Here is a 22,168-nt window from a genome sequence, read left to right as displayed (position 1 = left end):
TAGGTTCCTACTCCACCACCTCTTGCTGCAGGAACTTGGTCAAGTTACCTCATCTTCTTAGTCTCAGTTTCCTCATCTGAGAAAAAGCAAAAATATCTACCTTAAAGTTAACATAAAACTAATGAGATAAAATATAAAATCCTAGCACAGCCCCTGGCACACAGTATGTGCTCAAAAACTTCAATCACCATGAAATGCAAACTTGACCCTGTCACCTCCATGCTTTCGATAACCTTTTAAAGATTCCTCCATAGTCTTTAAGACAAAATTCAAATCCTGACACAAGATATACAAGATCTTCCTTCAAGATTTGACTTCTCTTTCTCCCCTCCTCCCCCAAGTCAGAAGTACACTCTCTCTCTTTTGAACTTCTAAACCATTCTCTGTTCAGACTGTTCTCAAATTTACTAATCACATCGTACCCCTACTAAGGTTACAATTTCTTTACAAACACATGTTTTTATTCATCATTATACCCCTATTTTATATGATACCTAGCAAAGAGTAAGCACTAAGTATGTTTTTTACTGAAATCAATTACTTACTTTACTGTAGGAATAATATTTGGCTGAGGTTTTAATAACCGTAAACGATACCACATACATCTTCCATATACTTTTCTGATATTCTTTAATCGATTTTGCTCTGTCAAAAGAAAGAAAAATAAGGTGATAAGTTCAACGATTTCCACAGTGAAGGCAAAACCAGAGTTAAAACCATACTAACCTTTATTATCATGCTAATATTATATTGGAACAAAGTACTCTCTACTTAAACTTTTAAGAAAAATTCACAAGATAGGCTAAATTTTCTACCACTTAGAACAAATTATCTATCTGGAAAATTTTATTCAACTACCAGGCAATCATTTTTCATGTGAGACTTAACTTCTAACTGAAAAAATTAAAAACTGACTTGAACCCGAAATATTTAGTTATATAATCAGTAATTTCTGAGAATTTCTCTCCTCCTTTCCCTTCTGCTATAAAAGTAACAAAAAGTGCAAAATAGTTGGAACGTGCACTTTATTAAGGAAGCCAAGCAGAAATGATAGTCTTCAAATATGAAAATAATTATGTTAAATGAGAAAAGTCACCCAAACCCTTAAGAAGTTAAAATAGGTTTATATAAGAGTTATAACAAAAGGTATTATTTTAGTCCCCAGGGAAAAGTCTGCAATTCAATTAAAAAGGAATTAAACCAAAGCCAACATATCATATACTGTTTTACTAAGCTCACTACAATCACTTGGTTTGAATAACTCTCCCAAGTTTAAAAAAAAAAATTAGGTAAGTTTTAAAATAAAAATCTACCTTTTCATGAAGATGGCATATAGAAAGCAAAGAAAGAAGCCCATGCCACTCCAAAGCCAAAGACAAAAACAAAAGCTTGTAAGGCCAAGAAGGCAGTGCTAAAAAGCATCCATATCCACACACACACAAAAAGAAGATTGCATGTTACCCACTTTCTGGGTGGCTCAAGACACCCCGAAGGCAGCCCGTTTATCCTTGGAAGAGCGACAAGCTTAACCACTATGTCATCATTAAGTTCCCCTTGAGCAGGGAGTTGGTCATGAAGAAGACAGAAGACAGCAATACACCTGGGTTCATTATGAATGTCAAAGCCAACAAGCACCAGATCAAACTGTCTATGAAGAAGCTCTACAACATTGACATGGCCAAGGTCAACACCCTGATCAGGGCTGATGGAGAGAAGAAGGTATGTTCGACTGGCTACTGACTATGATGCTTTGGATGTTGCCAACAAAACTGAGATCATCTCAACTGAGTCCAGCTGCTTAATACTAAATAAAAATTTTTTCACAATATTAAAAAACTACAAAACCAAAGTCCTTAAATGAGATCTCAGGTAAGTAAAAGAACTTTGCATATAACAGAATGTTCCAAAGCTGCCATATAAGAAGCCCACCAACCCTGTTATCACCATGCTTCCAGGAAAGAATCCACATGAGAGAGCTATGTGGCAGGAGGTATCAGAAACAGGTGTGGTGAAGAAGGATCCATGTAGGGGGAGGGGTGGTGGCAGAAAAGGAGACTGGTAATATGCAGGGAGAATTATCAAGTAAGTTAATATATTAAGGATAACTGCAGTCAGTTTTTCACTGTCAGAGAAGGGAGTTACATATGTGAAAAATTAGAAAACATGAAGTAACTCTGTGGTATTAGAGTGGAACTGAAGATATGAGTAAGAACTAGTTAATATCTTTTAATATAGAAATATAGATGTAGATCTATACACATACATACACATTCTCTAACTCTATTAAGTGAGCCTAGGAACAATGACATCTCAATAGCAGTGAGCACACCTAGCACCCAGATCTTGATTTCTAAATAGCATTCTCTGCTAATGGGAACCAGAGATCCAAGTATCTTCCCACAAAATATTACAAAAGGGAAAGAATGATTTTACAGTGGGGAAGTGTGATAGGCTGAATAATTGCCCCCTGTCAAGATGTCCACCACATCCTAAAACCCAGAACCAGTGAATGAATATATTATCTTACATGGCAAAAGGGACTTCACAGATGTGACTAAATTAAAGATTTGAGGTGGGAAGATTATCCTATATTATCTGGGTGGTCCCAATATAATCACAGGGGTCCTTATAAGGAAGCAGGAGGGTCAAAGAGAAGACGATGTAACAATGCAAGCAGAGGTTGGAGTGACGTTCTTTGAAGATGGAAGGAGAGGTCACAAACCAAAGAATACAGGCTGTCTCCAGAAGCTGGAAAAGGCAAGGATTCTATTCTAAACCCTGCAGAAAGAACCTGCCCTGCCAACACAATCACTAGCCCAGTAAAACCACCCTTGGAAGTCTGGCCTCCAAAACTATAAATTTGTGTAATATTAAGCCACTAAGGTTGTGGTTTGTTACAGCAATGATAGGAAACTAATACAAAAAATCTGGTGGACAACATCTTCAGGTGATCGGTGAACATTACCAGCAATGAGACAAAATGCAATCATATACCATCTAACAGAATGCAACGAGAAGAACACAGAATCAGTTTTGTGAAATTCTTCTCTAAGATACATAACCTGAATCTAATAATGAGAAAATACCAGAAAACCAAAATTCAGGTCCATTCTACAAAATAATTGGCCTATGATCTTTAAAGTCAAGGAAAAACTAAAGAACTGTTCCAGACTGAAGGAGACTAAAGAAACATGTCAACTAAATGTGATGATGTGTGATTCTGAAATGGATCATATGCCATAAAGGACATCATTGAGACAAGTGACAAAACTTGAATAGGTCTGAAAATTAAATGGTAGTAATGTAAATTTTCTGATTTTCACAGTTAAATTATGGATACTTTTGAAAACACCACGGGTGATTTTTTAATCTGGATTTCATTAAATTAAGTCTCCCATTTTAAGTATGAAACCAAGGAAACATGTTATAAGAACATGCTAAAGTCTCTATTAACCACATGGCTTGATCTATTCAAAGGAATAATATTCTCCCAACGTTTCTGTCCAAGAGAAAGTACACATGGTTTTCAGCCCCCAAAGTCTTGCACGACGTATACACGCACCTTGTATGCCTCACTCTTCCAATCCAAAATTTATATCTTAACCTTTTAGCAGAATATTTAAATAATCAGTAAGTACTATGGGGTATAGTTTACACAGTAACACAGTAATATCCAGCACCACTCAATATTCATAGTACACATTCCAAAATTCTATACTAATGACCTCAAGTCAAAGTAACTATCAAAAGTAAAGTCCTTTGGGCTTCCCTGGTGGCGCAGTGGTTGAGAGTCCGCCTGCCGATGCAGGGGACATGAGTTCGTGCCCCAGTCCGGGAAGATCCCACATGCCGCGGAATGGCTGGGCCCGTGAGTCATGGCCGCTGAGCCTGCACTTCTGGAGCCTGTACTCCGCAACGGGAGAGGCCACAACAGTGAGAGGCCCGTGTACCACAAAAAAAAAAAAGTAAAGTCCCTCCACAAGGAGGGATGGATTGGGACTTTGGGAACAGCAGATACAAACTATTATATATAGAATAAACAACAAGGTCCTATTGTGTAGCACAGGGCACTATATTTAATATCCTGTAATAAACCATAATGGAAAAGAAAAAAAAAGTAAAGTACTTTGAGAGTTTTTTAAAGGCACTTAGAATAAAAAGAAATTCATTTATCAACTTCTAGTTTATAGAATTACTAGTTTCATGGCCAGCAAAAATTACCTAAGTAATGTCATTAACTTATAATATAGTTTTTAAAGAAATTATTCACATTTATAGAAAAGGGAAATTACAAGGTCATAAAACAATTCTGTGATTTAAAAAAAATAACAACATATGATGATTGCTCTCAGCAATCATGAAGTCTGTATGTCCATGGGAGTAGTCCAGGCTTGGGGGCAGGTTATTATGGTTGTGCTTCACAAGCTATACAGTGCCTTTGCTAAAACAGTCATATCCACCTGTCATGCAGAATGATCTGTCAGTCTGTAATATAACTGAGTGAACCCCCCTTAGCACCATATTCCTAGAACCTAAAGAGCTGAAAGAATGTTAGCCAGATCCGGTCTTCAAACCTGTGTGCCTGCTTACTACAAAAGAATTTTTTAAAAATCATGTACCCTCGGGCTTCCCTGGTGGCGCAGTGGTTGAGAGTCCGCCTGCCGATGCAGGGGACACAGGTTCATGCCCCGGTCCAGGAAGATCCCACATGCCACGGAGTGGCTAGGCCCGTGAGCCATTGCCGCTGAGACTGCGCCGTCCGGAGCCTGTGCTCCGCAACGGGAGAGGCTGCAACACTGAGAGGCCCGCATACCGCAAAAAAAAAAAAAAAAAAAAAAAAAAATCATCTACCCTCTTGTAGAGTTCTAATTTGACATCGAAAATTTTCATCGTAAGTTTGAAGAGTTGCAAAAGATGTTGTTTCTGACATAAGTTGATATTTTAAAATAAAATAGTTTCATTGCTTTTAAATGTACCAATGAAATCTAAAAATCATAATGGCAATTTCATATCCACCATCATCCATTTACAGAAATTTATGAACAAGCTCTTCATTCTACTTCCCCCACATAATTTTATCCTAATGTAATATATTTTTATCCTGGTAAGTCATTTCTTATAATACTGACACATACTTCTTCAAGTTAATTTGTTTTATTCCCTGTGACTATTTTTCCCAAATTTTTATATTGAAAATTTTCAAGCCTTCAGAAAAGTTGAAAGAATATTACAATGAACAATACCCTTCACCTAAACCCACCAACTATTAACATTCTGCAACTCTTGGCTTTATCTCTAGTTCCTTCTTTCCCTCCCTCTCCCCTTTTTTTAGAATAAGTTGCAGACATCAAGACACTTCACTTCCAAATGCTTTGGCACGCATGACCAAAGAACATCAGTAATTTTACCACAGTGAAGTTTAACACATCCATAAGGTTTTTTATGTGCTAAAATTTCTGCTGCTACTTTTATCCGTATGTGTGTGTGTGTTATCAAGGCAACATAAATATTACAAATTGATAAACTACTAAAATAAGAGTAAAATATCCGTTACGCTTTCACTTATAAGCAACTTGTAAATATCCCATATGTTCAAAGAGTTGAAACTCTAAACACTGAAACTTAGTTTTAAAAATAAAAAGTACACTGTTGTCAATATGGCACAATGTTAGGTAAAATAGCTTTATCTTTTACTTTAAGTATGTTTTTTCAAAACTTGGAAGTTGCAGATTATCTTCAGTTATTCAATTTATAGAAAAAACATGCTCCATAACCTGACAAAGGCAGTCCTCACTGTTAAACCAATCAGGCAAACCAAACTTGGTCCAAAAAGTCTGACTTCATTTTTCAGTTCAAATAAATATATCAATATATTTTGAGGATTATAAAAATCACTGAGAAATAAATTTTAGAATATACCTTGCAAAATAGATTACTAAAATTAATAAAGCTAAATGATATAGAGATAACATAATTTACTTAAAAGAAAAAAATGTACCACACTTCTTTCTAAAATTCAGTGACTCCTAAAAACTATTCCTAAATCCCTTAAGGGGTCCAAGAAAATAGTACCAAGAATCAAAAGGTTATATTCAATACCCCAAAAAGTCTAGAAGACATTATATATCAGTTTTCTAGCTACCCAAAGTCTCTCTGCAGCTAGCTGAGAATATATTATTACCTCAATGTGATGACCCTGGCTCACTCGTTGTTGGGACAATTTCGTTCTTTTATTTAAAAAAACAGGAAAACACGTCTCACTGTAATAGTGCAGTTTGGTTCCTAGAATACTTCAAAATAGAAAAGGCATGAAAATGATCATTTGGAAATGAAAAACTGAGAATTCAGTGCTCCAGACCTCCAAAACTATATCGCTTACCTAGTCACCCTAATCTCAAAACAGACTAAGAGAAACTAAAGCTTCTGTTATGCTCTTAACCTGAATCTGAATAGTTAGCCATAGTGTGTCATTCTCAAGGCCAGGTCAGAACTGTTTGGATTTGGGATAGATAAGACACTTAACGCTACTCACCATCACTACCACCCAGTGCACACAATCACAGATTACCTAAATTGGAAGGATTTCAGAAACCTGGGTTCAGTTGCCACCTACCCCGCTATGCATACCCTGGCAACAGAGAAGGAAACCCAGAAAGCAGCTGAAAATGTTTGGATCAGAGTAGAACCACCCCACCAGAACCAAAGTTCATAATCCTCAGGAATGCCTAAGGATTATATAAGTGCAACGTAAGTGCAAACCAATACAAACCAAGTGGTTCAAATAGATTCAGCTGGTGCTTGACTGGACAGCAGCATACAACTATACCATATGCTTACCCACCTCAATTTTATTTTCCCTTTAGAGTACTGAAACGAGTACTATAGAGCAGTTTTTCAGCTCAGCACTATGGACATTTTGGACTAGGTAACAGTTGTGGGGAGCTGCCCTGTGTATTAGAGTATGTTTGGCAGCATTATGGTCTCTACCCACTAGATGCCAAGAGCACCTCCCCACTGGAGACAATATTAAACACACACACACCAAAACACATGGCTATAGCGGGGTCATGGAAAGCAGCTGAATGCTATGGCCTGAAGACCAGGGACACAGGGAGAAGAAAGGAAAGGTTGGGAGAATAAACAGAGGTGATAAGGCAACAATTCTCTTTTTCCATTCCCCTACAAGTATCCTTCAGGCAAAGAGAATCACTATATATTTGAGTACTTATGAACACCCTGAGGGAGGGGGAGGTTGGGGAGCTTGATTATTTTAAAAGAAGAAAAAAGCCAGACAACAAAAAAAAGCTGGAGGAAGAAAGCCCACAACAATCTCAATTAATAGTAGTTTAGCACACTTCAGAGGTCATCTGAAGGCAAAAATATTAAGATATTCCATAATTATCCCTGGGGGTATATCTCACAATTACAAGTGTTAAGCTGTCATTGTAAGCAACCTTTGTAAAGACCACTTAAAAAATTTAGCAAGTGGCTACATTATGGAGATTAAAAATATATACTTACAGGATGATCAAACACCTAATGTTATATAATACTGCACTTGTGGCTTGCAATAAAATTTCCAGTGATGGTATCATATTCAGAGCCCAAAAGTGCTATATCACAAACGCAGATGAAACATATACATTCTGAAAAACTGTTAGATGACTCCCAAAATAGCTCTGGTGATCACAAAGACACTGAGGTTGAATACATGAGGAGTTTGAAAATAATTGTTTCCTGAAATATAAGGGGATAAAATTGTATTTTTAAGTACTATATTTTACAGTATATGATTTTTAAATATTTTAAGTAGATACGACTTCATCCTTTAAAGGGTATATATCCATGCTGGCCAAAAAACTTTTTTCACCTCATTAAGAAATAGGAGACCTTGTCAACTTCTCTGCTTAGAAACTTTCAATAGCTTCCAACTGCACCTAAAATAAAATCTAAGCTTCGTACCAGGCTTACAGACATTATCAGCATCCCAGCTCCCTCTCTGACTTTATCCCTGATTCTTCTCCTCACCTGCCACACTCTTGCCACTTTGTTCTTCTCTGTTCCTGGAATATGTCCAACTCTTTCTTCCCTTGAAGACTTTGAACACTGTTTCCCCAGCCTGAAACAGGCTTTTCCACTCAAATCAGATCTTTGAATGGCTGGCTCCCTTTTGTCACTCAGCTTGAAGAAACTTTCTCAGGAAAATTTTCTCTGAATATTCTACTTCTCTACACAGTATTTATCACTATCTGATTTTGTTTGTTTATTTGTTTAGATGTCAATCATCTCCCCCACACTAAGATGTAAGCTTCAAGAGAGCAGGGATCCTGTCTATATTGCTCACTCCCATATTCCATTGCCTAACATAATGCCTGGCAAATAGTAGGTGCTTAACAAATATTTGTTGAATGTTTTAATTACCTCATTTAGACCTCCCAACCACCCTGGGGGTACGTATGTATGGATGGATGGATGATTATACTTCAAAACAAAACGAAAAAACCTGAGGCTCAGTGAGGTTAAGTAACTTGCCCAAAGTTACAGACGGTACCAAAGGAATTGCAAATAACCACTAAAGAATACAGATGAGACTTGTGCCCAGGTTTAAATTCATAGGCCTGTGCACATAATCACTTTAACTGTCTTTCCTAATCAAAGAATAGTTAGATTGCCTTGACAATTCTCAAAAGCAGCTAAAATATATTATGTCCCTATTCTCATTAACTTAACCAGACCAGACTATATCTCCGAAGCAGAAAATGTAATACGAAGAAATTCAAGTCAAAATATTTAAGAACAAGGAGTAGCTAAAAACAACTGATTAAATGACACCTCTAAACTTCTGAAACAGAAGTTTACAGACCAGGGATTCCCTGGCGGTCCAGTGGTTAGGACTCGGCGCTTTCACTGCTGTGGCCCGGGTTCAATCCCTGGTGGAGGAACTAAGACCCCGCAAGCCGTGTGGCGTGGCCCAAAACAAACAAACAACAACAAAAAAAACAATAAAAATTTATTTTAAAAAAAAGTACTACAGGGCTTTCCTGGTGGCGCAGTGGTTGAGAGTCCGCCTGCTGATGCAGGGGACACGGGTTCGTGCCCCGGTCTGGGAAGATCCCACATGTCGTGGAACGGCTAGGCCCGTGAGCCATGGCCGCTGAGCCTGCGCGTCCAGAGCCTGTGCTCCGCAACGGGAGAGGCCACAACAGTGAGAGGCCCGCGTACCGCAAAAAAAAAAAAAAAAAAGTACTACAAATAAAACCGCCACAAGGACTTCAGTATTAAAGAGTGTGGGACAAGGCAATGTAGCACATAAATTTGAGGGGGAGGGGATGGTAAACCAGTTCTTTTTCGTTTGTTTTAGCTCAATTTGCTACAGAAGTGTCACGATCCAAAAGAAAAGCAAACCACCCCTCATATCTGTAGGACACAGGGGTTTTTGTGAGCCATTTGTCTCTAAGCCAGAAGATAATACTAAGGAAAGAAGGGGAGTCTCAACTGCAGGAACGATTCATTTCAAGCTACATTTCTTTTTTTTTTTTTAACAGATTTTATTTATTCATTTAGGCTGCATCGGGTCTTAGTTGCAGCATGCAGGATCTTTTGCTTCGGCACATGGGCTTTTCTCTAGTTGTGGCGTGCAGGTTTTCTCTTCTCTAGTTGTGGCGCGGGCTCCACAGCTCGTGGGCTATATAGTTTGTGGCACGCAGGCTCTCTAGTTGAGGTGCACGGGCTCAGTAGTTGTGGCGCGCAGGCTTAGTTGCCCCACAGCATGTGGGATCTTAGTTTCCCGACCAGGGATCTCAAACCCGCGTCCCCTGCATTGCAGGGGAGATTCTTTACCACTGGACCACCAAGGAAGTCCCTCAAATTACATTTCTTAAACTGAACTAGAGGTGCAAGATAGTGGAGAATTCTAAATGAACTATAGTGTGCTGCAAATGGGTCCCCGAGAAGGATGCTATGTCTCCTTAGCATACTCTCAAACATGACCCAAGACCCTATTAAAGGGTCCTCTCTACCCTGCCATCTCATCAGCCAACAGCACAGCTACTCTCTTAGCTACCTTACTCTTCATCCATTCCTCTACCATTACCACTCTATTTTTCTTTTCACCTTTATCTCAAGTGATAATCCATAGCCCAAGTCAAAGGTTAATTATTTCTAAGACAAAACAAGAGAAAAAGAAATAGAGAAACTCAAATACTGTTACAGTAAAGAAATACTAGCTTTAAAAAAAAAAATGGCAATTTAAAACACAAGGATGGGGTTTCCCTGGTGGGGCAGTGGTTAAGAACCCGCCTGCCAATGCAGGGGACACAGGCTTCAAGCCCTGGTCCGGGAAGATACCACGTGCCGCAGAGCAACTAAGCTCGTGCACCACAACCACTGAGCCTGCACTCTAGAACCCACGAGCCACAACTACTGAAGCCTGTGCACCTACAGCCTGTGCTCTGCAACAAGAGAAGCCACTGCAATGAGAAGCCCGCATACTGCAACGAAGAGTGGCCCCCACTCACCGCAGCTAGAGAAAGCCCGCACGCAGCAACAAAGACGCGACACAGCCAAAAATAAAAATAAAATTAATTAATTTAAAAAAAACACACACAAGGATATATGTCCCACTGGGACCTTAAACACTACATACCCCAAAGTAAAGACAATTCACTGAGCTGAAAGGGCCTGCAGACATAAGAGGTACAGAGAATGTCTTCCTCCTTCTATGGCTATGATTGGCTCATTCCATCATAGCCAATCTAGCCAAAGATTCTTTGAATAAGCTTTTAGACATTAATACAAATTCATACAGTAAACTGAACATATACATAAGAGCAGAAGGAAGAAAGTATTCACCATTCTGACACCCAGATAATAATCAATAATAACATTTTAATGTGTTTCCTTTGTAGTCCTCTTTCAGAGAACATCTGGGAAGGAGGAAGGAAGAAAGGAAAGTTGGCAAGGTTGAAGTTACATACTCAGGAAAGACTTCTCTACGAATAAGATAATTCCAGCAACTAATTTCTAGGGGCAATGTGCTTCCCTCAATCAGAGGGCTGTGGGGCTGCTTCAATCAAGGCCCTCAAGAACACTTCTGCAGTAATGATGACATCTACTACTTCTCCCCAGTGCAGCAGATGCCCAAGAGATAGTTTCTCAGACAGAAGAACAAGCAGGACATACAAATGCTAATTTAAGGGCAGCATTCTATAATGTACCAGCGTACAAACTGACAGACACAAACACATAAAGCTAAAGTTTGTGTTAAAATCACATTACCTGTAATTTTTAATTTCTAAATATCTCCCATGTTTAGAAACTCAATGTAAACATCATTTAATGACTACTAATAACCAAATGAATTGACACCATAATATACCTACCATCCTATAATTCGACATACAAATTGTTTCTGATTTTTTGGTATTATGGGCATTTAAATAGGATGTTCTGAGACTCAATTTCCAACGCAGGGGTGGGGAGGGTCCCCACACCTTCGACAAGTAATTCTTGGAATACCAGCTAGGTGTCCGAAAATTCAACTCAGTTCTGACACTATCTACCCAGAGTTAGCATCAGACTCCACAGGTTGAGGGCTCAGTCCCACAAGACTGTACATCCATGCCCCCCTACTTTAGATGCCAGTCGCAAGCCCAGGTTATAGACTGGGCGGTTCCAACCACCTCCTCCTTTGGTTTGATTAATTTGCTAAAGTGGCTCACAGAACTCAGAGAAACATTTCACTTACTATATCACCGGTTTACTATAAAAGGATACAACTGAGGAAAAGCCAAATGGAACAGATGCATAGAGCAAGGTTTGGGGAAAGGGTGAGGAGCTTCCATGCCCTCTCTAGGTGCACCTCTCTCCCAAAATCTCCATGTGTGCACCAACCCAGAAGCCTCTCTGAACCCTATCCTTTTGGGGTTTTATAGAGGCTTCATATAGGCACGGTTGATTAAATCACTGGCCATTGGCATTTGAGCTCAATCCCTAGCCCCTCTACCATCCCTGGAGATCAGGGGTAGGACTGAAAGTTCCAACCCCCTAATCACATGGTTGGTTCTCCTGGTGACCAGCAGGGTCCCTTTTCAGTGCTTCCAAAAGTCACCTCATTCACATAACAAAAGATACCTGTATCACTCTTAACACTTAGGAAATTCCAAGGATTTTGGAAGTTGTGAGCAGGAACTGTGGACAAAGGCCAAATATATACAAGAACCATACATCTGGTCATTCAGATGACCAAAACATATTTTTATAAGTCACAATATCACAGTATCTTTCTTTGGTCCTATGAGTATTTAGAACTATATCCTTAGAACAGTGTCCCAGAAGTGGAATTACTAAATTTAAAATTTTTAACATTTTTATAGCTTTCTTCTAAAAAAGGAAGTAGGACTATACATTCTCTTCAGCAGTTGGCATGAATGGCACCACCATTCTTCAGCAGCCAGTATTAAATCCAATTTTTACTAATCTGTACTCAAACTCTTGAAGGCAGACATTGTTGTCATATACATAATCAGCCCTGCCCTTTCCAGTTGCCAAGAATATAGCAAGCACTACATAAATATTTGTATAGAATGTAGAGAACACCTTTATTAAATAAATATTGGTGGGTACCTACTATGTGCCTGGATGTTTCTGGACACTGATACAGCAGAAAACAAAACAAAAACCCCTGCTCTCACACACCATACTTTCTAGCAGAGGAGAAAGCAATAAACAAATTAAGTAAACTATATAGTATATTAGAAGATGATAAGTGTTATGAAGAGAAATAAAACAGAAAAAGGGAAGAGCTTCTTTGAAGGTAGAAAAAAACTTAACAATTTTAAATAAGGTGCTCAAAGAAGGCAACACTGAGAAGATGGTGTTTGAGCAAGGACATAATGGAGATGGGGGAGGTCGTAATGTGGCTACTAGAGAAAAAGCATTCCAGGCATAGGGAGCAGCAACTATAAAGGTTCAAAAGAAGTGTGCCTCATGTGCCCTAAGAACAGCAGAGCGGCTAGTATGACTGGAATGGAAGAAACAAGAGAGAAAGTATAAGAAATGAAGTCAAAAAGCTCATGAAGGACTTCACAGGCCACTCTAATGACTTTAGCTTCTACTGTGATTGAGATGGGAGAGGCTTAAATGGTTCTGAGCAGAAGAGTGACATGGGCCAGCTTCAGTTCTAAAAGGATCACTCTGCTACTATTTTGAGAAAAGACTGCAAGGAGTAAGGGTAGAAACAATGAGACTAGTTGGAAGGCTAATGATAATCCAGGCAATAAAACAGGGTGGTGGTGGTGGTGGAGCAATAAGAAATGGTCAGACTAGATATAATAATTTGAAGGTAGAGCCAACAGGACACACTAAAAGTCTGGAAGTGACATATGAGACAAAGAGATGAACCAAGAATAACTCTAAGGCTTCTTGCCAGAACAGTTGAAGAAACAGATGTGATTAACTGAGATGGAGAAGACTATAAGTCAAGAAGGTTGGGGAGAGGGGAGACAGAAATCACATCAGTATTTTGCATATTAAGATGTCTATTAGATATGCAAATGGAAATGTGGACTCGGAACTTACATATACAGAAGTCTGGAGTTCAAGGAAAGAGTTCTAGACTGGAAATATAAGTTTTTATGAGTCACACAGCTGATATTTAAAGCCATGAGACCAGATGAGATCACCATAGGAATAAGTGTGGATGGAAAAGAAGTCAAGGACTCAGCCTTGAGGTATTCTAAAATTAAGAGGTCCTCACTAGTAAACTATGCTCAATAAATTATCCCACAAAAATAGAGACTACTCACATGTCTAGAGCCAACTGATTTTTGAAAAGGCTATTGTTCATTCAATGAAAAATGAACAGTCTCTTCAACAAATACTGCTTGAAAAACTGGATTTCCACCCCTAGGAATATACCCCTAAGAACTCAGACATTTGAATGCCAATGTTCACTGCAGCATTATTCACAAAAGACAAAGAACAGAAACAACCCATGTGTTCATCAACAGATGAGTGAATAAAAATGTGGTGTATCTGTACAACGGAATATTATTCAGCCATAAAAAGAATGAAGTTCTGATACATGCTACAACACGGATGAATCTAGAAAACATTATGCTAAATGAAATAAGCTAAACACAAAAGGACAAATATTGTATGATTCCACTTATATGAAATATCTAGAATAGGCAAATTTACAGAGACAAAAAGTAGCTTAGAGTTTACCAGGGGCTGAAGGAAAGAGAGAATGAGAAGTTATTGCTCAACAGGTACACAGTTTTATTTGGGATGACGAAAAATTTTGGAAAGATGATGGCTGCACAACATTGTGAATGTAATTAATGCTAATGAACTGTACATTTTAAATGGTTAAAACTACAAATTTTATGTTTTATATACATACTACCACAATAAAAATTTTAAAAGAAAAGTAATATATCAAGTAATATCTCAAGTATGTCCCTTACCTTCCTATTGCTACCACCATTGTTTGGGCCCATATTATTTCTTGTCTGCTTCTCAATCTCTATACTGTCTCATCCTATGAGATGTTATTACATTAACTTGCATATAGCACAGTTGCAAAAGTGTTCTAAAATGTTCAAAATGACACACTGTCAACCAAATCACATATACACTCTTCAGCTGAACATATAAGGTTTTCTATATGACTTAATCAAGTCTTCTGGCCTTTTCTCACACTTTTTCACTCTGGGAACTCTGCTGCAACTGGTTTGATCTGTACTTTAAACATGTTTCATGCTTTCCAGGCTCTACACTTTTGCTCATGTGACTTCTTCTTTGCACCTCCTCTCTCCATTGCACCCATTAAATCCTTCTCATCCTTTAACAGTCCAGTCAAAATCAACTTACTCTGAAGAGCCTTTTCTCACCTCTAGATACCCACTACCACCCCCAACTAGATGCAAATACTTTATCCAAATAACTTCCATAGCACTTGCTTTCACTTCTCTTACACTTTCTTTGTTGTGCTTTGGATATAATAATTTGTGTATCTGTCTAATCCTAATTCTCCCACCCCATCCAGATTATAAACTCTATCAAAAGACTATATTTACACTGCATTCATCTTTGTACCATCTGCTGCTCCTAGTACAGGCAAACAGTGAATGCTCAATCAATAACTACTAGATTTAACTAAAGAGGCAAAAATCTAAAGTGAAAAACATCTGGAATCTACACAAGAAAATTCCTTCATCCATACTGACAAATATAATTCCAAAATGTAAGGAACACCTTATGTTACCAAACCCAAGTTTGGGTTTGCTCACCTGCCACAGCAAAGCCAATTTACTGACGCTGGGTTGTGGTGAAGGAGAGTACAGCATTTACTGCAGGTGCCAAGCAAGGAGTAGGGTAGTTTATGCTCAAAAGACCCAAACTCCCCAACTGTTTTCAGGCAAGGGTTTTTAAAGGCAGCATCTGGGGGTGAGGGCTGCAAGTCACCACAGGGTTGGGGGCGGGGGACAGGTCTTAGTTCCTGAAGAACAACTCCAAGAGATCCTTCAGATAGTTCTGTATATCCCTTGAGGAGGAACTAGGACTCTGTTTTATCCCTGAACTATTGTCATTACTTTTCTTGTTTAACTGCTTTTCCTTTGTTTCTGCATTCCCTCACTTCCCTACTTAGTAGCTACCTACGCCTACTCTTTGGAACTCAAGGAAGGCCTAGGAGACTAAAGTCTTTTTCTACAAACAAGAAATGGGGGACATGGAGGGGCTTTTGTACCTGGCAGGGTCCTGCTTGGTTTCAATCCCCCTTTCCTTTGATACTCCTCAATCTTGAGGGGAACAGATATGGGACAAGAAAGGGAATAATGTTTTGAATAGATAGGTTAATCATAAACTCGGCAGAGGAACTCGGGGTTTAGGGGGACTTGGTTTCGCTTATTAAGAGAATGAACAATAATGCCTTTCAACAATGTGACGGTGAGATGGTGTAACAACATTTGTCATGAACAGAGTCTGGTAATGGGACGTTTTTTTAAAAGGAAGTCTGAGTACAATATGGATATATTTGTTATCACCTGTAAAGTATAATTAAGGGAATGAACATCTGAAAATTTTATTTTATATGAAAGTAAGCCTATCTTTGTCTTTCAGGTTCTCCAAGATCAAGCAAGAATGCAAGATGGCCTTTAAAAACAATTTTATAAATGCATTTACTAATCCAATGTCTGTCACCGCATTTATAAAACCTAAATGTTGTACTATAATTCATACTGCCAAGTTTCCTCTATGACGTGGGACTTAAATGTGTATATGCTCACGTCTGATACCTTTTCTGTCCAGACAGAACCCAGAGGGAATGACTACTTTAAAATGACTCAAACTTCTCAGATCTCTAATACCCCTTCAAAATCTAAAATCTTAGGAAGACTATATGTTCTAAGTGGAATATGAACATTCATAAAATATACTCCTTTGAACACAAAACTGATAACTAGCTAGTTTTTTCTGTTAAAAAATCCACTCAACAAGAGATTGAGATAACTCTACTGTAATTAGAAATTATCTAGATAAATCAATAGATAAAGCCAACATTTCATTTTAAATAAAAATGTTCATCCCCATCCTTTTCCCTGCACTCAACCCTAAAACTGATAAAAGTTAATATGTTATTATTGGACCAATCACCAAACAGCTTTTAAGAGGAAGAGAAACAAAACAGAAATGAATGAAAAATTCAAAATCTGCACTCCAGGGCTTTCCTGGTGGCACAGTGGTAGAGAGTCCACCTGCCGATGCAGGGGACACGGGTTCGTGCCCCGGTCCAGGAAGATCCCACATGCCGCAGAGCAGCTAGGCCCGTGAGCCATGGCCACTGAGCCTGCGTGTCCGGAACCTGTGCTCCGCAACGGGAGAGGCCACACAACAGTGAGAGGCCCGTGTACCGCAAAAAAAAACCAAAAAACAAAATCTGCACTCCACTCTCTCATTCCCTCCACGGTACTTATATTCCACAAACAGCCCATGCTATCTTAGAATTCTCTTTCTAACCTGCTCATTCCCCTATATGCTGACATCTCAAAGGACTAATAAGCCTCTGAAATGGATTCCTTCTCCATCTAGTTTTTCCCCACCCAGACACCACCACCTCCCACCAAACCATTCTCCACTCAAAGCTCCACAAAAGCAAAACTGACCATGTAAATTATCCTACTTAAAAACCTCCATTATTTACCCAATAACTTATAGGATGAAGTATAAAATGGTTGATTTGCTCCTAAGTGCCAATCACATTAAATCTTTACCACTTACTGAACATCTCCACGCTTTTGCATATGCTTTCCCCTACAACTGGAATGCACTTCTCCCATTTACCTTTTAAGACCTATCTCAAATCAACTCCTCTACATTAAACACCCAAATCCCCAAACAGAATTATTCTCTCCTTCCTCTGTGCTCCCACAGCACTTTCCACTTATCATTTTAATACTTATTATAATGTGTTATAGTAATTACAGGAGAGAGTATAAGGTAGTGGCTAACAAGAGAAGCTTTGGCATAAGATGGATTTGGGTCCAACACTCAATCTTCCACCTAGTAGCAATATAGCTTTAGACAAGCTGGTTACCTCCTCTAGGGCTCAATTTTCTCATTAATAAAATTGGGATAACACTTGAGTCTAGTTTAAAGTGCTATAGTGAGTGCATTCAGCACTACCCATCCTTGAGGCTAGTCAACATTCAATGAACAGCAGCAACGCTGAGGTGAGGATCACAATTATCTGTCTAAGACTGGAGGAGGATGTGGGGTCTCCCCCCAACAAGAAAAGGGACTATGTCTAAAGTCATCCCAAGGGGATGCACACACCAAAATGTTTAATCACTTCTGGGTGATTTGGGTGATGGAATTACAAGCAATTTTTGTTCTGTTCTGCACTGAGTATATGCAACTTACTAAGAAAAAAGCTATAAGCCCTTAAATACCTGATCCATTGGCCTTCCCTCGTGGCGCAGTGGTTGAGAATCCACCTGCCAATGCAGGGGACACAGGTTCAATCCCTGGTCCGGGAAGATCCCACGTAGCTCTAGAGCCCACGAGCCACAACTACTGAGCCTGCGTGCTGCAACTACTGAAGTCCATGTGCCTAGAGCCTGTGCTCCATAACAACAGAGGCCACCACAGTGAGAAGCCCACGCACCGCAACGAAGAGTAGCCCCAGCTCGCCACAACTAGAGAAAGCCCACGTGCAGCAACGAAGACCCAATGCTGCCCCAAATAAAAAAATAAATATAAAAAAAAAGCTTTAAAAAAAAAAATCTGATCCATCACCTAGAAGCAGCATCTAGCACAAAGTATTATGCTCTATAAATACTTGCAAAATGAAGAAAATTCTACAGCATATTTAGTTTTACAAGCAAGCATGTTTATATGCATTTATTTCTTTGCTTCTCATAATCACTTCTTGGGTAGGTAGGGCAGGTTATTATTATCACCCCTAGAAAATGAGGATGAGAGTTCAGAAACAACTAAACAGGGACTAGACTGGAACTTAAAACCAAAACTTCTAACTTCAAATACAGCGTTTTTTACTTTACTACTAAACACTAAAAGTGAACTCCTACTCACATTCCCAAGTCAGAGAGCTAAATCACTTGTACACTATTTGAGAGGGAGCAAGCAAAGAAGAATAAAGGAATGTAACTTTTTTTTAAAAAGTTTAATTAATCCTTTCAAACAATGGGGGAAAAAATCTGAGTACATAAGTGTACCAAATCAAACTGTTCCACAAAGTCTAAGTAACCAGCAAAAACAGCAGGAGCTAAGAGCCCCAGTATGTGTCAGACACTGTTCTAAACATTTTACATATATCTATTTTATTAATTTAATTCTATAAAACAGATAACTACTGTCTCTAGTTCACAAATGAGTAAACTAAAACACAGAAATTAAATCACTTGCCTAAGATAACACAGTAATTGGCAGATCCAGGTTTCAAAACTTGGCAGTTTTGAAAAAGTAAGATCAAGGAGTCAAAAAAAAAAACCTCCAAAATCTGGGGAAAGCAGTGATATATTTTATCTCAATTCAAAGGATCTATAATCCTTAACTTATGGAAAGAATAAAAGCCCTCTCTGGATTATTTGAATTTCTAATAATTAGAAACAGTTATTTTCTCTTGTCAAATATCATTATAAACCTATTAAAGTTGCTTTAACAAAAATATTCTACTTTCAACTACAAGAATTTTACAGCCCTATTCTACAGTAAGTACTTCTTAGCTTTGTAAAATAAAAAAGCTAAGACATTAGAGGTTTTTTTGTTTTCAGGAAAGTGCACATATCAAAAGAAATACACCACCTCCCAAAATGACAACTCCAACAAAAGACCACTACCTACCTTAGCAACACTACTCAAACCTAGTTACAATTTACAATTACATACGGACTTTTAAAAAACCAATACATAGCACCCACTCCAGACCAACTAAATCACAATATCTGGTGATGGGTCTAAGTGTTTTTAAAAGGTCCCCCAAGTGATTCTAATGAGTAGTCAGGTTTAAGAACCACTATTCTAAGGAAATCCAAACCCTCCATATTATTACTTCACACAGAGCTTTTGCCCATAAAGGTCTGAAAAAGTATTCAGTCATCTTATTCAGCCAATTTGCAAACAACCAAGAGAGTAAGATAAATAGGACCCTTCAACTACCAAAAGGGGTATTAATTATAAGCACACTTAGCCCAACGGATTAGACAAAAATCAAGGCAAAAGGATTCCAATGATAATGTTTTGGATAACAGAGTAACTTCAATTAACACGTCAAATATGCCAATGACAAAGCTATTTCTATTTGTCAAACCCTACATTTTCCAATCTGAAATGACGCCATACTTTCTGATGGACTCAAGAGCCCAACAATTCCAAAAGAGCAACATTGAAACAACTGTCACCTTGAAACTGAAAGCCCCCAAATGTGTCATCTTTTAAAAAAGCTAAACAAAGATTAAACTCAACTTTAATGTTGTACAATTGCTGGGTAAATCTTTTTATGCTTTCATATAGAAGATACCCCTGAAAAGTCAATATTGCCATAAGAACTCTGAAATTCAAAATTACACGCCTAGATGTTTGCAGGAACATAATTTGGTGACTCGGACTGATAGAAGGCTACTTATAACCTTTATTCATAGTCATATTTTGCTGTTGGGATATTAATTTGATTACTGGTGCTGTTTTAGACCCTTAAAGGCTTGTTAGGGTAGGCACTATCTTTCTAAAATTTGAAAAACTCTGTAGCATACCTGTCCTCAAGCGTTTTGAATAAAGCATGTGGATCTGTAGTAGTAATTTTGAATAACACAACAGGATATTTTAATATTTGATTTTTGAAGCTTACTTAGTTTTCCTGTGAAACTGTAAGTAGCTAAAAGCACTGAATCAGTCTTAAAGCATAACAAGTTCCGATTTGATTCCATGTTTCACTGGTAACAGTGTCCCCAAAGTACAGTATACCACCTGGACAACTCAGACTCCCACCACACCCAACTTGAGAGAATCTGTTTACTCAAGTTAGCATAGCTCTTGTGAAACAGAAAGCCTTCCCTAAATGTTCTTACTCAAAAGCTACTTGTTACTGTTAACGCTACCACAAACAACCTACTAAGGCCTTGCAGTTCTATCGGTTTTAAGAATATCACCTGCCATATATCCTAGTAGAGTGCAACAAACGGAATCCAAAACCCAAACATAAAATGCCTTGCAAAGAATCTAAATAATTCTGTGTTCTAATCCGATGTTGTTTAATGTGAAAAGATTCAGAACTAAAAGCAAACGTACCAGCTACCTCACAACTGGACTACCTAGAAGACTTAATCCTTCCTTCATACTTGCACTTTTTCCGCCATAAACAGGAAACTCCAAAGAAATGGAAATAGAGAGAAAAGCCTAATTTTTCCTAAGGGGAATAACGGCATTGCTTCCAACCCCCCCCCCAAGTGTGAGTGAACAAATGAAAAAGCAACGGGGGAAAGGCACGGGGGGAGGGGCGGTTGGCGAGCTCAGATGGAGTCCTATACCTGCCACCCAGCTCACACGGTGCCCGAAACATCTGTAACGACCGCTGCAACAGGGAAACTGGGCTGTGGGGGTAAGAAGACCGTGGCCTGGGGGCTCAGAGTGAAGCCTGCACGCTCGGCTTCCTCCTTGGCCAACTCTTCTCTCACCTCCCAATTCCCATCCTCCCTATCCCACCCTGCTCCCTCCGTAAAGAAAAATACCCAATAAAACTGGAGGCAGAGAAGACAAAGAGGCAAAAGGAGGCTGCAAGGAGCGTCCAGAACAATGGGGGACAGGGTGCAAAGCGGAACTCCCGAGGAGGACAATGAAGGGGGTGGAGAGGAACCCGAAGAGGCACAGAGGGAAACACCGCCGAGTTCGGGCCCCGCCAGCGGCGGACGCCTGGACTTGAGGCCCGGCCGCGCGGGCGGTATCACCCCGGGCGCGGCGGGCTGGGCCGGAGCGGGTGGGAACGGCGCGGCCCGGTGGGGCCGGCGGAGCCTGCGCGTGTCCACGGGCTGCTGCCGGCAGGACTCACCGGCATTCTGATCTCGGGGCCAGAGGTAGTATGTGGCCGGGATCACGATGAGCCCCACGAAGGAGGTGAGGAAGTAGAAGAAGGTGTTCCCGCTGTCATCGTACTGGAACTGCTGCCCTGCCATGGCACCCCCTCCTCCGCCTCCCTCGTCTCACCACCGCCGCCACGACCCCGCTCTGCTTTCGAGCTCCCAGCGCCCCGGCCGCGTGTGGCGTAGCTCCTACGCCGCCGCCGCCTCTCCTCCCCGCCCCCACGCTACTCTCACGGACCCGCCGCCGCCACCGCCGCTGCGGTCCCAGCTCTCGCGAGAAGAGATAGCTCCCTCCCCGCGCGGTTTTTCCCTCCTCTGCCCCCCGCCTCTCCCCAACCAGCTCGCAGAGAGAGACGTGGCGCGCGCAGCCGAAGGATTCTGCGAGCTCCCGCCCTTAGCCCTGCCCGCTTAGCCTCAGCTCCGCCCCTCAAGCTCCGGTAGACCCTCCCTGAAGGCCCCGCCCCTACCCCTAAAGTCCCTCCCCCTCCCTCCTCAGTTTCCTTTCCCAGGGTCCAGCTCCGGGTCCTGAGGGTCGGTTTACAGGGTCCCAGCCGAGGCTTCCCGGCCGA

At 40.0% G+C, this 22,168-nt stretch overlaps 1 protein-coding gene across 4 annotated transcripts in view; it reads right to left on the bottom strand.

Moving 5' to 3' along the window:
- SEC63 (SEC63 homolog, protein translocation regulator) overlaps positions 1 to 21,757 on the bottom strand; it is a 69,642-nt gene extending 47,885 nt beyond the window's left edge. The window contains exons 1-2 of one of the 4 annotated variants that reach the window (XM_060167641.1): positions 21,569 to 21,757; positions 546 to 645 (exon numbers count right to left, since the gene is read on the bottom strand). In XM_060167641.1, the coding sequence (XP_060023624.1) occupies positions 546 to 645; positions 21,569 to 21,692 (224 nt within the window). In that variant the 5' untranslated portion in view covers positions 21,693 to 21,757. The remainder of the gene's footprint in view (positions 1 to 545; positions 646 to 21,568) is intronic. The other 3 variants (XM_060167640.1, XM_060167639.1, XM_060167638.1) reach the window with 3 other exon arrangements.
- Between the last annotated feature and the right edge of the window lie 411 nt (positions 21,758 to 22,168).

The sequence above is a fragment of the Lagenorhynchus albirostris genome, chromosome 12 (genome assembly GCF_949774975.1).
Source record: "Lagenorhynchus albirostris chromosome 12, mLagAlb1.1, whole genome shotgun sequence".
NCBI classification, from domain to species: domain Eukaryota; kingdom Metazoa; phylum Chordata; class Mammalia; order Artiodactyla; family Delphinidae; genus Lagenorhynchus; species Lagenorhynchus albirostris.
This window is presented reverse-complemented; position numbering and strand designations above follow the sequence as displayed.